Here is an 18,269-nt window from a genome sequence, read left to right on the forward strand (position 1 = left end):
AACAGCAGAAATACATAGGAAAGAAGAAGGCTCCTGGGGAAACTTTTACTTTCCTGATAAATAAGGGTGATATGACTGAAGCTACTGCCTTTCTCTCTCTTTCTGCCTTTAACATGGATATAATACCCACAGCTGGGGCAGATATTTTGAGACCATGGAGCAAAAAGCAAGAAGCAAGAAGTAAGAAGAAAAGTTTTAAGGAAAGAGAATAGCGGAGCTGCCAATCCAGAGTCTGACAGTCAAGCCACAAAATCAAATCCAAAATAGTTGATTGTTTAAGCTAATGGTAGTTGGGTATTCTCTTGTGGTCAGAGCATTCCTGTTACATATCTTAACACCAAAGACGCTATCAAGCACTTTTCCAAACTTATGAATACTTTCATCAATCCTTCATTATCATCTCAGAGGAAGAGGCACCCTTACTGCACTTCAAGGTGAATGTTCCTCAGGTAGGTACCCATTTCTTCCAGCACTTTTGATCATCCATTATTTTATCATTCTTTTATCTTTATTTTCATAATCCTTTACCTCATGTTTTATGCTCTGCCTGGAAGGAGCCACTCTTATTTGTTCTCCTGACAAATTACTAATCATCTTAAAAACCCAATTCAAAAGTCTATAATGTTCTCTATGAATTCTTTTTTTTTTTTTCCACCTCAAAGATGTTAATCTTCACTTTCAAAGTGCTCCGATAACATTCTACATATGTCTTATTAGGGAACTGATCACAATGTATCAGAAGGACTTGCCTCCTGCGTTAAAAGCAGAGGACTTCTAAAACAGGGTCTGTCTCTCCTGAGGCTGGTGGTGCAAGAGAGTCACCTTGGGAATTTTAATGCTACCCTGGTAGTTCTCAGTAGCTACTCCTCAGGCCAGCATTTGAGAATCATTACCATAGTTCTTTTATCTCAAGTACCTGACAAATAATAAGCTCAGTTGCTGAGGAAATAATGGGCTGTTACTGAAATAAATTATATTATTTTCATTACCTGTAAAACTACTCAGTTTTTCCCGTTTATAGGATGGTTCTTCTAGGTCTTCTGCTATTGATTCAGTAGTAGATACACTTGATTTAGAAACTGTACTGCTTCCTAAAACTGACCTTTAATAATGAAAAACAACATTATTCATTTATTTAGATGTTCTTATGAGTAATGAAATATATAAATAAAAACATTATCATATTGAGAAATCAAATATATTATAATCATGTAAAAAATTGATAAAAAGAAACTTCTTTAAACAGAGTTGTTTTGTAGTGTTCCTTAAGTAAAAAGTCATTATAAATATATCTTAGAGATAAAACATGTCAAACCTATGTCTAAAGTCCTTCGATGGATTCACAATATATTTAGCATAAAAAGCTAAAACACAGTCTACCTATCCAGTCTCTCCATCTTCATTATCACTCTTCCCCTTCCCCATTTTTCCTCAACCTTGCAGTTCTCTCTAAGCTTCGGCCTGGAACTTCCTTTCATTTTTCACCCGTTTTCTGCTCGTCATTCAAATCCCATCTTAAATGTGATTTATTCAATTTTATAAAGGTCCTCTCAAGATTTAATTAAAAGAAAATCTATATACTGGTTGGGAAATCAATAAATTGAAGAATACAAAAATAATTTCTTTAAACATATGAACTTAATATTACTTTATGATATTATATACCTTTTTGCCTTTTCTATTTATAAGTCCAACTGTCCTCCAAAAGGATAGATTCGGTTTAGTGGAATATTCTTTGTTTTATAGAGCACTCCTATGACTATTCTATGCAAATTTGGAGGCAGACTCTCGAACAGCATATTTTCTCTTAAAATTCTGTGCTTAGTTAACATCTGGAAATTTTAATTTGTCAGATTAAAAATTACACACTCAAATATTTCCCCATAATCTTTAGATTATTTTAGGACATCCTGTTTTATTATTGCAAAGACTCTGAATTCTCCACTGTAAGCATTAATAAAATTTCAGTAATGTAAGTGTCTACATAATACATGCATAACATGTCATTTACAAAAAAATTATGAAACAGAAGAGAAATCAAAACCCTAGGAGAACAGGGATTTTCATGGAAGAATGGAGTCGGGGTGGGGTAGTCACAGAGAAGGAAAGCTACTTCTTCCCATAAACTGCAACATAAAAGAAACTGAAGAAATGTGTCTGTGGGTATGTGATACTAGCCTCACCTTTTGGTTCCTCAGGAAATCTTGAGTAAAATCTACATATTTTTCTCAGAAATGTTTTGGTGTGTCAGGGAACTCTTAAGTCATGTAAAGCTCTACATCTAAGTAAAACATGAGGGGAACATAGAGATGGCTAGTACACTAATGTAGAGTGGAGTTGGGAGTCTGAAGACAACTGACATCTAAGTTATATATATGCAACTTAAACGAAAAGAAAGTACATATGATATAAAAAAGAACAATAGAATAGTATACTCTACCTTGTAAACTGCCCTAACATACTACGATTTATTGTATTCTGATACAGGCTATAGGAAGATATATATTCTGATGCATATGATCCTTCTTGTGATGTCAATAATTTATTTGGCTTTGCTGCACCCATATGTGTGTCTTGATGGTAAAGAGGTCGGGGAGTAACATCAACTCCAAGTGCATTAATTACCTGTGGAAAATGGTTATTTAAAATGAAATGTTAAAAAAAATGGGGTTTCTGAAAAATAGGGTCCTAGAAAATAGAAATAAAAGTAGTAGGAAAAAGGAAATACAATATTTCTAGGATGGAATAAACATGAAAAATTGAATGAAAGATTTTATGCTTAAAAAATTTCTTAACTAGGCATACTTTTTAAAAACGTCTTATTCATGTTTTTACCTATATGCAAGTAATACATATTAATTTCAGGGAAATTCAGAAAGGTAGAAAGATAATTCATCCAGATTGTTAATATTTTTGTATGTTTAATTTTTTATGTATAAGCTTTAAAAAACCCACTATTATTCATTCAACATTTTATTAGTAAACATTTCCCAATTTTCACATATTGCTGTTTTTGCCTAATTCTTAATCTCTTCAATTATGAAATTTAACATACAGAAATACAGCTCTTACATTCAAGTTTTTAATCCATTTTGAGTTAATTTTTGTGTATGGTGTGAGATAGTGGTTCAGCTTTATTCTTTTGCATGTGGCTGTCCAGTTTTCCTAACTCTACTTATTGAAGATACTGTTTTTCCCCAGTGTGTATGCTGCTCTTTAATTGTAAATTAACTGACCATATATGTGAAGGTTTATTTCTGGGCTCTCTATTCAGTTCCATTGATCTTTGTTTCTATTTTTGATGTATGTGTTTATGTACAAATACCATACTGTTTTAATTACTACAGCTCTGTAATACAATTTGAAATCAGAGAGGGTGATGTCTCCAGCTTTATTCTTTTCTAAGATTGCTTTAGCTATTAGCTCAGGGTCTTTTGCTGGTCCATACAAATTTTAAGATTATTCTATTCTGTGAAAAATGCCATTGAAGTTTTGATAGGGTTTGTCTGACTCTGTACATTGCTTTGGCTAGTGTGGACATTTTAACAATATTGACTGTTCCAATCAATAAGCATGGAATATCTTTTTATGTATTTGTATCTTCAATTTCTTTCATTAATATCTTGTAATGTTCAATATACAGATCTTTTACCTCCTTTGTTAAATTTATTTCTAGGTATTTTATTTATTTAGATGCAATTGTAAATGGGATCGTTTTTTTAATTTCTCTTTCTGAGCACTGGATATTAATGTATAGAAATGCAACAGATTTCTGTATATTAATTTTGTATCCAGCAAATTTACTGAATTTATTTATTATTCTGATAGTTTTTTGGTGGCCTCTTTAGGACTTTCTATATATAATATCATGTCATCTACAAATAGTGACAGTTTCACTTCTTCCTTTCCAACTTGGATACCTTTCATCTCTTTTTCTTGATTTATTACTCTATCTAGGACCTCCAATACTATGTTGAATAAAAGGGGCAAGAGTGGGCATCCTTGTCTTTATCTTGATCGTAGAGGAAAAGGTTTCATCTTTTCACCATTGAGTACATATATGGCCTAATTATGTTGAGGTACATTCTCTCTATACCTGCTTTGTAGAGTTTTTATCATAAATGGATGTTGAATTTTGTCAAATGCTTTTTCTGCATCTATTGAGATGATCATATGATTTTTATCCTTCATTTTGTTAATGTGGTGTATCACATTGATTGATTTGTGAGTACTAAACCATCCTTGCAATCCCTGGAATAAATCCTATTTGATCATGATCTATAATCCTTTTAATATATTGTTGAATTTGGTTTACCAATATTTTGTTTAGGATTTTCTATCTATGTTCATCATAGATATTGGTGTATAATTTTCTTTCCTTGTGGTGTCCTTGTATGGTTTTTGTATCGGGTAATGCTGGCCTCATAAAATGAATTTGGAAGAGCTTCCCCCTCTTCCTTTATTGGAAAAGTTTGAGAAGAATTGATATTAATTCTTCTTTGAATGTTTGGTATAATTCACCACTGAAACTGCTTCTAGAATTTTGTTTGTTGGGAGGTTTTTGATTACTGACTCAATCTCTTTAATAGTAATTGGACAGTTCAGATTTTCTGTTTCATCAAATTCAGTCTTGATAGGTTGTTCATTTCTAATGATTTGTACATTTCTTCTAGGTTGTCCAATTTGTTGGCATATATTTGTTCATAATATTCTCTTATGATCCTTTGTTATTTCTGTGGTATCAGTTGTAACATCTCTTTTGTTTCTGATTTTATTTATTTGAACCTAATTTTGTTTATTTGAATCCCCTCTCTTTTTTCCTTGGTGAATATAGTTAAAGATTTGTCAATTTTGTTTATCTTTTCAAAAACCAGCTTTTAGTTTCATTGATCTTCCTTATTATCTTTTCAGTCCCTATTTCATTTGTTTCTACTCTAATCTTTTCTTTCTTTCCTCCTACTAACTCTGGGCTTCATTTGTTCTTTTTCTAGTCATTTGAAGCATAAAATTAAGTTGTTTGAGACTCTTTTTGTTTCCTGAGGTAGGTATTTATCTCTATGACCTTCCCTTTTAGAACTGCTTTTGCTGCATCCCACAAATTTTGCTATATATCCATTTTCATCTGTCTCAAGATATTTTTTGATTTCTCTTTTGATTTCTTGACACATTAGTTATTCAGTAGCATATTGCTTAATCTCCACATATTTTTGAACTTTCCAGTTTTCTTTGTGTAATTAATGTCTAGGTTCCTAACATTGTGGCTGGAAAAGATGCATGATATGATTTAAATTCTCTTCAATTAATTAATTAAGACTCATTTTGTGGCCTAACATATGAGCTATCCTGGAAAATGTTCCATGTGTACTTGAGAAGAATCTGTATTCTGTTGCTTTGGGTTAGTATCACCCTTTCTGAGGCTCCATTCATTTTTCTTCATTCTTTTTTTCCACTCTGTTTTTGGCTTGTATAATCTCTATAGATCTATCCTCAAGTTGGCTAATTCTTCCTTCTGTCAGTTAAAATCTATTATTTAGTTCCTCTAGTGAATGTTTAAAGTTTTGATTACTGTGCTTTTCAACTCCAGAATTTCCATTTGGTTCTTTTTTATAATTTTTTTGGTACAACCCAGAAACTGCATTTTATTTAATTAATTTTAATTGAGCTATAACTGACACATAAGATTGTATCCACTTTAGGTGTACTACATAATGATTTGATATATGTATATATTACAGAATGATTACAATAATAAGTTTATTTAAAATCCATCACCTCAGGGGCGCCTGGGTGGCTCAGTCAGTTAAGCATCCGACTCTTGGTTTTGGCTCATGTCATGATCTCCTGGGTTATGAGATCAAGCCCCATATGGGGCTCTGTGCCCAGCAGGAAGTCTGCTTGGGGATTTTCTCCCTCTGCCCCTCTTCCACTCACTTGCTCTCTCTTTCTCTAAAATAACTTTAAAAAAATAAATTTTTTTAAAGATTTTATTTATTTATTTGACAGAGAGAGACAGCGAGAGAGGGAACACAAGCAGGGGGAGTAGGAGAGGGAGAAGCAGGCTTCCCGTGGATCAGGGAGCCCGATGCGGGGCTCAATCCCAGGACCCCGGGATTACGACCCAAGCCGAAGGCAGACACCTAACGACTGATCCACCCAGGCGCCCCTTAAAAAAATAAATTAAAATCCATCACCTCACATAGTTACAAAATTATTTTTTGTTATGATGAGAACTTTTTTTTTTTTAACATTTTATTTGTTTATTTTAGAGAGAGAGAGCATGAGGGGAGAGGCAGAGGGAGAAGAGAATCCTAAGCAGACTCCACGCTGAGTGGGGAGCCTGATGTGGGCCTGATCCCAGGACCCTGACCATGACCTGAGCCAAAATCAAGAGTCGGATGCCCAAGCAACTGTGCCACCCAGATGCCCCATGATAGGACTTTTAAAATCAATTTTCTTAGGAACTTTCAAATATACAATACAGTATTTTTTCAAGTTTTTATTTAAATTCCAACACACATTGTAATATTAGCTTCACGTGAACAATATAGTGATTCAACACTTCAATGCAACACCTGGTGCTCATTACAAGCACACTACTTAATCCCCATCACCTATTTAACCCATCCCTCCACCAACCTCCCCTCTGGTAATCATCAGTTTGTTCTCTATAGTTCAGAGTCTGTTTCTTGGGTTGCTGCTCTCTTTTTTCCCCCCTTTATCCATTTGTTTAAATTCCACATATGAGTGAAATCATATGGCATTTGTCTTTCACTGACTGACTTATTTCACTTAGCATAATACTCTGTAGCTCTATCCATGTTGTTGCAAATGGCTAGATTTCACTCTCCTTATGGCTGAGTAATATTCCATTGTATATATATACCACATCTTCTTTATCCATTCATCTGTCGATGGATACTTAGGCTGTCTCCATAATTTAGCTATTATAGATAATGCTGCTATAAACATCGGGGTTCATGTATTCCTTCAAATTAGTATTCTTATATTCTTTGGGTAAATACCTAATAGTGCAATTGCTGGATTGTAGGGTAGCTCTGTTTTTAACTTTTTGAGGAAGCTCTATACTGTTTTCCAGAGTTGCTGCTCCAATTTGCATTTCCAACAGTACAAGAGAATTCCCCTTTCTCCACATCCTTGCCAAAAATAGTTGTTCCTTATGTTGTTAATTTTAGCCATTCTGACAGGTGTGAGGTGATATTGTAGCTTTGATTTGTATTTCCCTGATGATCAGTGATGTTGAGCCTCTTTACTGATATTTTCTGAATTGGATATGACAGTCATCATACCTCTTTTTACTTCTTTAATCATGGTCTCTTTAGTTCTACGAAGATATTTATAATGATTTCTTTTAAATCTCTTTTTGTTAAATCTGACATCGGTTTCTTCCCACAGTTTCTATTGCCTGTCTTTTTTCTTGAGTATGGGTCATATTTTTCTATTTCTTTGTATGCCCTATGTTTTGTTTGAAACTGGAGAGTTTGCTAACATATTGTAGCAACCCTAGGTATGGATATCTTCCTTCTTTCTAAAACTTGTAATTTCTATTTGCTTGTTTGTTTAGTGATTACCTAGATTACTTTTGTGAGATCTACTTCCCCATAATGGGTTGAACTGTGTTCTCCCAAAGAAGATATGTTGAAGTTCTAACCCCCAGTACCTCAGATTGTGGAAATAGGGTCTTTGCTGACTTAAGTTGAGATCATTAGGGTGAGAACCCTAATCCAGTATGACTGATGTCTTTATAAAAAGGGGGAAATGTGGACATAGATACACATAGAGGTAAGACATCATAAAATACACAGGGAAAACACAATGTGAAGACAGAGGATTGCAGTGATAGATCTACAAGCCAAGAAATGTCTAGGACTACCAGAGCTAGAAGCAAAACAAATCCTTCCTTATCATATTCAGAGGGTGCATATCTACACTAACACCTTGATTTCAGACTTCTGTCCTCCAGAACTGTGAGACAATGAACTTCTATTGTTTTAAGTCTTACAGTTTGTAGTACTTTGCTAATGTAGCTGTAGAAAACTAATATGCCCCCTCCCAAAACTCCCACACAATGTTAACCCTCTGATGTTGCTTCTCAGGGATAAGCAGCTTTGGGTATCCCCACAGCCATCCTGGGATGACAATGGTACTGTTAGGGCTCTCTACTACTCTTGACTACACTCAGCTATTAAAGCTTCCCTAATTACCAGCTGATTGCTCTAGTTTTCAACAATGCCCTGGGGCACAGATTCTCTAAATAATTGTGGCTGCTTCCGGAGACTAACTTCTGAGGTCAATGTTTGGTATTCTCACTCCAAAATGCTCCTCCCGGCTGCCTTATTCCCACGTTCCCAGTTAACTAGCTAGCCTACAGTCTAGGGTGTATCTTCACTGAACTAATTATCTTTTTTAAAAATCCATGAATCTAACTCAATTCCCTTTCACCAAAACCTCCACTGTATTTGAGTGTACTTTTAGGTTCAAACTTCCCCATGCTCTGTTGCAAATGAAGTTAGTTCCTTTTGGAAGATATTAGGAGCTATTTGTTTTACAGCTTGCTTCTCCCCCTAGATAAAATCTCTGCACCATGGGAGTGGAAACAATGGTAAGCTTCTCTATGAGTGACAACCTCATTCTAGATGTTGAATGCTCCATAGAGGGGGCAGAGCAGTAACCTGAGATATTATCAGCTTGCTTCTCCTGACATGGAACCATTTCCTCATGATCCAGGGCAGGACCTCAGTATTCTCAGTGTGCCACACTCAAGGTAGAGTTCATCAGTAGGGATTAGGCAGAAGAAAGGAGTCCATACTTCTCAACTGTACTCACCCAGAACTTAGCCTCAGCAACAGGCATTTGGGGGCAGGATGAGAAATGCTGAAGTTCTGCTTTGGGGAAGAAAGCCCTACATTTATTTATTTGAGAGAGAGAGACAGAGAGCACTCACAGGAGCACACGTGAGGGATGGGGTTCGAAGAACAGAGGGGGAGGGAGAGGGACAAGCAGTCTGCGCTAAGCATGGAGCCAGACTTGGGGCTCTATCCCAGGACCCTGAGATCATGACTTGAGCCAAAACCTAGAGTTGGACACTTAACCAACTGAGCCACCCAGACACCCCTCTTCTAAGAGTTTTATAGTTTTAGCTGTAAGGGCTTGATACATTTGGCGTTATTTTTGTATATAAGGGTCCTACATCATTCTTTTGCATGTAGATATCCAGTTTTTCCAACACCTTTGTTGAAAAGACTGTCCTTTCCTCATTGCATAGAATTGGCATCCTTGTTGAAAATCATTTGAACTTTTATGTAAGGGGTTATTTCTGGGCCCTCTATTCTATTCCATTGGTCCATATATCTGTCTTTATGCTAGTAGTGCACTGTATTGATTACTACAGCTTCATAGTAAGTTTTGAAATCAGGACGTGTGAGACCTTCACCTTTGTGGTTCTTTTTCAAGATCGTTTTGACTATTTGGGGTCTCTTAATATTCCATACCATTTTAGGATGGATTTTTTTATTTCCACAAAAAATGTCATTGGGATTTTGATAGGGATTGCTTTGAATCTGTATCTTGTTTTGGGTAGAATTGACATCCTAAGAAATATTCCAATGTATAAACAAGGGATGTTTTCCCATTTATTATCGTCTTCTTTCATTTCTTTCAGCAATTTTTGTAGTTATCAGTGTACAAGTCTTTCATTTCCTTAGTTTATTCCTAAGTATTTTATTCTTTTTGATATTATTGTAAATAGAAATATTTTTTCTTAATTTTCTTTTTGGATTGTTTTCTTTTTGGATTGGATAGAATCCAAAACATTGTTGCTAGTGTATAGCAACACAACTGATTTTTGTGTGTTAATTTTCTATACTAAAACTTTGCTGAATTGATTAGTTCTAAGTTGTTTGCTTTTTTTTTTTTTTCTTAAATGTGGCATCTTTGGGGTTTTCTACATATAAGATCATGTCATCTGTGAACTGAGATTTACTTTTTCCTTTCCATTTTGGACGATTTTTCTTTCTTCTTCTTCACTAATTGCTCTGGCTTGGACACCCACTATGCTGAGAAGTAGCAAAAGTGGGCATCTTTGTGTTGTTCCTGATCTGAGGGGAAAAGCTTTCAGTCTTTCATCTCTGAGTCTGATGTTAGCTGTAGTTTTTTCAGAATGCCCTGAGGAAATCCTTTCTCTTCAGATTAGCTAAATGGTTTAAAAAATTTTTTTAAAAAATGAATGGATATTAAATTTTTTCAAATGCTTTTTCTTTATCTGTTCTGATGATCCCATAGATTCTCCCCTCCCAGTCTATTAATATGCCAAGTAGTATTGATTTTTAAATGTTGGAACAACCTTGCATACATTATCCTCAGTTAGTCATGATGCACTATCCCTTCTACATGTTGTAATACCATATAATATGTATGTATTGTATGTATAATATATACATAATACATATAATGTATACACAGTAATATATGATTGTTATGGACGGAATGTTTGTGTACACGCAAAATTCAAGTTGGCCCCCTAATTCCAATGTGATGGTATTGGAAGGTAGAACCTTTGAAAAATAATTAGGTCATGAAGGTGGAGACCTCATGAATGGGATTAGTGAGTGCCCTCTGAAAAGAGGCCAGAGAGTTAGTTAAATGTCTTTCCACCATGTGATACATTGAGAATACACTGAGGATATATTGAGAAGTTAGCAGTCTGCAACCTGGAAGAGGGTCCTTACCAGAACTCAACCATGTTGGCATTCTTATCTTGGGCTTCCAGTCCCAGAACTGTGAGAAATAAATTTGTTTATAAGCCATCCAGCCAATAGTACTTTGTTTTAACAGCCTGAGTTGACTAAGATAATGGTACATGTAATATATATGCAAATATATAGTATTCATTTATTAAAATTATATTAGCTTGTTTTCATTTTTTGGCTATTATAAACAAAGATGCTATAAAAATTTGTGTACTAGTTTTTGTATAAACATATACTTTCTTTTCTCTTGAGTAGATACCTAGAAGTGGAATGGCTGGGTGGTATAGTAGGTATATATTTAACATTGAATAAACTGCCAAATGGTTTTTCATTTTCCATTCCTACCAGCAGTGTATGAAAATTCTGGTTCTTCCACATACTTGCCCACATTTAGTATGATCAGTCTTTTAATTTTAGCCATTCTAATAGGTGTTCAGCAGTATCTCAGGGTTTCAATTTACATTTCCCTAATGACTAATGCCGATCATCTTTTGATGTGCTCATTTGCTATCTGTATATGTACTTTGTTGAAGTATTTGTTCAAATGTTTTGTTCATGGGGTGCTGGGTGGCTCAATTGGTTAAGCATCTGCCTTTGGCTCAGGCCATGATCTCCGGGTCCTGGGATTGAGCCTTGAGTTGGGGGGTGGGGGGTGGTCTCTGCTCAGCAGGGCAGTCAGCTTCTCCCTCTGCACTCATTCTCTCTCTCAAGTAAATAAATAAAATCTTTAAAAACTGTTTTGCTCGTTTTAAAAATTAGGTCGTTTTAATATTGTTTTGAGAATTGTTTATATATTTTGGATACAAGTACTTTATCAGATATATGCTTTATAAATAATTTTTCCCACTGTATGGCTTCTTTTTTCATTCTTGTAGCAACAATGTTTTTCAGAGACCAGAAGAAGCTTTCATTTTGATGGAGTCCAATTTACCAATTTTATCTTTAATGGACTGTGTTTTTTTGTGTCATATCTAAAAATATCATTGCCTAGCCCATTCAGATTTATATATTACATACTTGTCTGTATATATATTATACTTTGATTAAAATTTTTAAAAATTCAATTCTTAGTTTTCTAATGAGATAACTAATTTTGTGACAATTTATTTTATATTTTCTAGGGTACACTGCAAAGAAGAATGGATGTTAGCTTTACTATCTATATTATAGCTAGGTTAGCTATTATTAATACCATAATCAACTAGTTCTTAAGGTCATGAGTAGACTTTCCTCACTCCACTCTAATGGTCTCATGATTAGTAATGAATTATAGGAGCCAACAGCCAATATTGTGCTGTAAGATATGTTATGTGGTAAAGACCCAACAAAATCAATATATCGATATTAGAAGTGAGTCGGTTATTTCAAAGCAGTATATTTTCTACCTTTAACATTTCAGTCAAGTTCTTTATGGTGCCATTTTCAAATAAACTCAGAATTCTAAAGAACATTACCTGTATGACTGTCCTTGGGGTAGAAATATTCATTTTTTCTGTTTTTATCTCAGGTAGAACCGTCAAGGTTTTTGACATAGCCATTCTGCTTTGGTTTGCACCAACATATCCTTTTGTTTGACCTCCTTTTACTGTGTTAGTAAAGCTAATAGATTTCTTTGGCTGTGGGCCAACGCTCCTATATCAGGAAAAGAAAACATAATACAAAGGATCCATGATTGAAGGAAAATTAACCAACAGTAAAAAAGCAGACTTTCATTTAGAAACATGGAAACAATCTGAACATATAAACAAGAAATAATAATAGCTACCTGAGAGCTCATCATGTGTAAACAGAGTTCTAGAATGTTTACATGCATTATGTCACTTTTTTCTTGCAACCCTTAAGAGGCTGCTATAAATATCATTTTATATAAAATCACAGAGGCTTAAGAGGGAAAAATTCCTCCTAGAGTTGAAATTTGAAGCCAGGCAGTTCAATCCAAAGTCTGCACTGATTTCTCTAGGTCTTAGTTTCCTTATCTGTAAGATGGGGATATTAAATAGTACCCTATTCATAGATTATTATGAGGATTAAATGGATTAATTTGTATATTATGGTTAGGAAGTCCCTGGCACATAGTAAAGCATAAGTGAGTGTACAGTACAGCTCCATAGGCAGAACGAAGCATGAGTAATAAAACCTGGAAAAAATATTGTGTTCCTGCCTGAACAATTACATAATAATTTTTAATAAGAAGAGAAGATAAAATCAAAATGTTTGCATCCTGGAGAAAAAAATACGATTTCACTTTTGTATACTCTGCAAATTCCTAAACACAAAAACCTACCTTATCATTCCTTTGTTCTAGTACTCTGATCGTACTATGGATTTCTATAAAACAAGGATGATCTTCCTTTAGATTATAAAAAGGAAATCTGTTTCCAAAGAAAACATTTTGTCTTTTTATTATTTTTAAATTTTTATTTTAAGTAGGCTCCACACCTAACATGGGGCTTGAACTCATGACCCTGAGATTAAGAGTTGCATGCTCTACTGACTGAGCCAGCCAGGCGCCCCAAACCCTCAAAGAAAACATTTTAAATGATACTTTTATTTTTCAAATCATAAAAGATCAGACAAGAATGAAATATTTTTAAATGACAATCATCAATCCATTTTCACATGTTATTTTTCTTCATAGCATTTATTATGACTTGACACTTTGTCCTGTTGTCCACTCCTTTACTAGAATGTAAGCATCTTCAGGGCAAGAATTTTATCTTGTTAATTGCTACATTCCTAGAACCCACAACAGTACCCAGTATGCTGTGGTCACTAAAAAAGTATTGTTTAAATAAATGAATTTCGTTTGTGTGGTATTTCCAATTTATATTCTTTTAAAGTATGTTACTCTCTCCTCCCTCCTTCAATGTCTAAATGACTTTATCTTCAACATCTCTAAGAAAATAAGATCAATCAGGTAAAAACTCCTTAAATTATTTCTCCATTGTCATATTTTTCTTCTATATCCTACAAACTCATCTAAATTTATCGTTCTTTCTTCTTTCAATAAAAGAGTTGCCATTCCTATCTAAGGCTAATCTTTCTACCTGTGCTCTAAAACCTGTTGGTTGTACTTTCTCAGGACATCTGTCCATCAGTAATTCCCTATCTGCTACATATTATTTCCTGTCTTTTCCCCTGGAGCATATAATTATGCTCCAGTCATCCCCTTAACTTAAAAATCCTTCCTTTATGCCTTCCTCTATGTGTTACTTTATCTACCCTTCCTTTCATAGCTCAACTCTTTAAATATTAGTCAATACTACTACTTCCTTATTCCTCTTATCTGACCCATAATTCACTACAATCTAGTTCTACCTCCTACCACATAGAGACTACTTTCATTAAAATCACCTAGTCCTTCAACTTGTCAAATCTAAGGGACTCTTTTCAGTACTTATCTTTGTAGCATCTGACAGTTGACCCCTCCCTCTTCTGTGACACCACCATCTCTTATTTTCAACCTCTTTGGGACCTCTAACCATCTGACCCTTCCATTTTCTATTAGTACCTTTTAGGTTTCTCTTCTTTCTCTATTTAATCCAGAATCCACAATTCATCAACTGAATCACTCTTTTACCATTACCTTCAACTTGTATTTTCTCTCTCCTTGACATTTTGCCCTCCTATTCTTAAAAAACTAGTCCTCCCATTCTATTTTTCCTTTATTAGTTTCCTCCTTTGAAGATTACACTTAGGCTCAAACCTCAGTTATTTGTTTGTTCTCTCTCTCTCCACACATACAACACACAGTATCCCTGAGTAAAGTAACAAAACCTATGGTTTCAATGACTACTTATATTTCACCTCCTTATGGCAGTCTGCCATCATCACCACCACCTCCTTTCTCCCATTCCCTGAAGATTTTATATCCTAAATTACTCTCTCTCTCGAATACTACTTCTGGCATAATTCCTGAGTATTTCAATATCCATGAAGGTAATCCTTCTAATACTATGACTTCTTAGCAACTTGAACCTTTCTCACATACATAATCTTGTCCTCCTTGCTATGTCAGTTACTTATTCCCATGGTCATACATTTGACCTTGTCCTTAGCAAGGTCAACTGTCACTTCCTATTTTTCCAGCTTATATGCCCTCTTTTTTTTTTTTATAATGAATTTTCTTGGGTAGCTTATGCTCTCTCTCATTTTATTTTTGAGAGAGAGACAGAGAACCCATGCAAGTGGGAGGTGGGGAGGGACGAAGGGGCAAAGGGAGAGAGAGAGAGAGAGAATCTTAAGCAGGCTCCACAATCAGTGCAAAGCCTGATGTGGGGCTCGATCTCACAACCCTGAGATCAGGACCTGAGCTGAAATCAAGAGTTGGACGCTTAACTGACTGAGCCACCCAGGCGCCCCTACACCCTCTTAATACCTAATTTCAAACGGCTCTATTCAACTCCCTTCAACTCCGTTATCACCTTCAAACCCTTGATTCTATCATGTTTTACTGCTTCACCCACTCCTCTCATGCAATCTTTTCTCTCCTGAGCTTAAGGTTAATAAATATAATCCACAGTTGATTAGGCATATCTCAGAGATACTGCAAGTTCAGTTCAGGCTACCACAATAAAGCAAATATCACAATAAAGTGAGTAAAATGAATGTTTTGGTTTCCCAGTGCATATAAAATTGTGTTTACACTATACTGTACTCTATTAAATATGCAATAGCATTATGTCTAAAAATACAATGTACATACCCTAATTAAAAAACACTTTATTGCTAAAAAATGCTACCCATCATCTGAACTTTCAGTGAGTCATAATCACTGATCACAGTTCACTATAACAAATATAATAATAAAAACGTTTGAAATATTGCAAGAATTACCAAAATGTGACAGAGCCACAAAGTGAGCAAATGCTATTTGAATAATGGTGCCGCTAGACTAGCTGGACACAGGGTTGCCACAAACCTTCAATTCATAAAAAACACAGTATCAACAAAGTGCCATGAAGAGAAGTACAATAAAATGAGGTATGCCTGTATTATAATCCTTACTTACACTCTCATCATACTTTTTCTTTTTTAAATTCACTGTACTTGCTGGCAAAACCGAAACTTTGATCAATTCCAATTACTGCTTACTTTGAGCCTACACCTGTATACTAACCACATTTCTATCTTCTGTAAACTTGATGCTTTACCATTTGCCACACATGTTTAGGCCCAACGTGTCTTGTTCTGGACAAACTGATATGCTCAAGTCATTGTGTCTTGGTTTCCTGCCTCCCTTGTCTCCCCCTCCCCTCCCAGGGGCACAATTTCCCAATGCAAACCAGTCTATCCCCAACTGCCTCCCTTGTCAGGCCCTCACACTCTGGCCCACTATATACCTTCCTTCATCACCCTATAACCAGGTACCACACAGTTAAGGATGGCCCCTATGTTCCAGAACCCACTGAAATTATTCAAACTAGCCAATCTTAAGCCTGCTTGCCTCACCTGTACCTTCCCACCAAAACCACAGTTTTGAAAAAGAAAGGCCCACAGTTCCTCCCTTTCCCTCTGCCTGATGACTGACCCCAGTGCTTCCCTAAGTAGCCCCCTGTGGCATTGCCTACCCTCTCCTCTTGGTAACTATGAGTAATAGACTATTTTTTTCAATGGCAATCATCTCCTGATCTGTTGACCCTACTATACTTCAAATTTTCTATTAATATGCTATATTTTAATTCAACCTGTACAGCTAAATGAAGCTGGAGAAAAAACATCCAACCATGATGCCAGGTCTCATTTTAAATTATGGATCATTAACTTAAAGTGTCTTTAATGCGCCAGCAATCATACTGTATTTTCTTGGTTCACTTTTTACTATACCTTCTAAGGTCACTATTTCATATTTCTCTCTTCTTGAATATCAACATCTACTCCCATCTTTATTTTCAACTGATTAAATGAGAAAACTGAGCTAATCAAGTAACTTTCAAATATTCCTACTGTCACAACTATGCACCTGATTATATCTATACCTACATCCTCTATTTCTCTCTCATTACTCTGGATGAATTACTTATGATTCCAGCTTAGGTCAGTTCCTCTACTCATGTACTAGATTCAATTCCTTTCTGCCTATTCAAGGACACTGCTCTAGTAATTCTCTCATGCTTTTCTTGCTCTACTGCATTATTCCTTTTAGCAGGTAAACATGCTATTATTTCTCCTATCTTAAAGAATTTCTTTTGATTCTGTCTGCCTCTCCAGCTACCATCCATTCATCTTTCCTTTAACTATAGCAACTACTTTGAAAGAACTGTCTGTACTTATTGTTTTAATTTCCCTCTGTGTATACTCTCTTGAACCTGATCCAGTCAAGTTTTAGCCCTTATCATTCCACCAAAAGAATTCTTACCAAGGTCCAGTTGCCTCTACAATATTAATTGCCAATGTTCTCATCTTACTTATCAGCAGAATTTACCCAGCTGCTCCTTCTTTCTTTTTAACTTAGATTGTACGACACTTCTCTTATCTGGTTTTCTTCCTACTTTTTCTGCAATGTTCATCCTTGGACTTCTTCTTATATCTGTCTACACTCATAGCCTAGGTGAACTCATCCAATGCATGATTTAAATACCATCTATATGACTCCCAAATATATATCTCTACCTTTCCTCTGAACCCTAGACCCATATACCCACCTGCCTACTTGACATCTCTGACTCAAAATTAGCATGTCCAAAACTGAGCTCCTGACAATCTCACCCTTACCTTGTCCAGCAAACCTACTCTTCTAGCAGTCTTCCCCCATTTTTGTTAAAAGTAATGCTATTCTTTCAGTTGCTCAGGTGAGAAAACTTCAAAATATATCCTGAATCCAACCATTTTGTTATCAACCTTGTTGCCACCATCCTCGTACAAATAACTATCCTATCTCTCTTGGATTGCTGCAGCAGCCTTCTAACTCTTCTTGCTTAACCTCGATCCCCTGAAATCTGTTCTCCACATGGCAGCCAAGAGTGATCCTCTAAAACACAAGTTAGATCATATCACTACTCTGCTTAAAATCCTCCATTTGTTTACCATCTCATTCATAGTAAAAGTCTAAGCCTTTACTATGACCTAAAAAGTTCTACATGCATTGTTAGATCTCTGACTTCATGTTCAATACTCTTTCCCTTGTATACTTTGCTCTTGTCACATTGGCATCCTTGATATTGCCAGGTGTATTTTCCTATCGTAGCCTTTGCCCTTGCTGTCCCCTTTGCCTGAAATGCTCTTCCCAATAAATGTACATGTTTAGCATCCTTTCTTCAGGTCTTTACATAAAACCACCTTCTTAGTGTAACCTTCCCTGACTCCCCTATCTAAAAATGTCAAACACGCCTCTCAAATATTTCATAAGCCCTTGCTTTATTTTTCTTGTTAGGACTTACTAACAAACATAATGCATCTTTTACTTAAATATCTTATGAATTAGTTGTCTCTCCCCCACTTAGAATTTAAGTTTCATGAGGGTAAGGATTTGGGGCTGTTTTGTTCCCTGCTGTATCCCTAATG

At 35.4% G+C, this 18,269-nt stretch overlaps 1 protein-coding gene across 2 annotated transcripts in view; it reads right to left on the bottom strand.

The window, feature by feature from the left end:
- The window catches only part of DNAI4 (dynein axonemal intermediate chain 4), an 89,840-nt gene that overhangs the window by 65,150 nt on the left and 6,421 nt on the right, over positions 1-18,269 (bottom strand). For both annotated transcript variants that reach the window (XM_081818597.1, XM_081818596.1), the window contains exons 2-4: positions 12,221-12,398; positions 2,441-2,625; positions 990-1,102 (exon numbers count right to left, since the gene is read on the bottom strand). In XM_081818597.1, coding sequence (XP_081674723.1) covers positions 990-1,102; positions 2,441-2,625; positions 12,221-12,398 — 476 coding nt within the window. The remainder of the gene's footprint in view (positions 1-989; positions 1,103-2,440; positions 2,626-12,220; positions 12,399-18,269) is intronic.

The sequence above is a fragment of the Leptonychotes weddellii genome, chromosome 4, assembly GCF_054177405.1.
Source record: "Leptonychotes weddellii isolate Sample4059 chromosome 4, ASM5417740v2, whole genome shotgun sequence".
Lineage (NCBI taxonomy): Eukaryota > Metazoa > Chordata > Mammalia > Carnivora > Phocidae > Leptonychotes > Leptonychotes weddellii.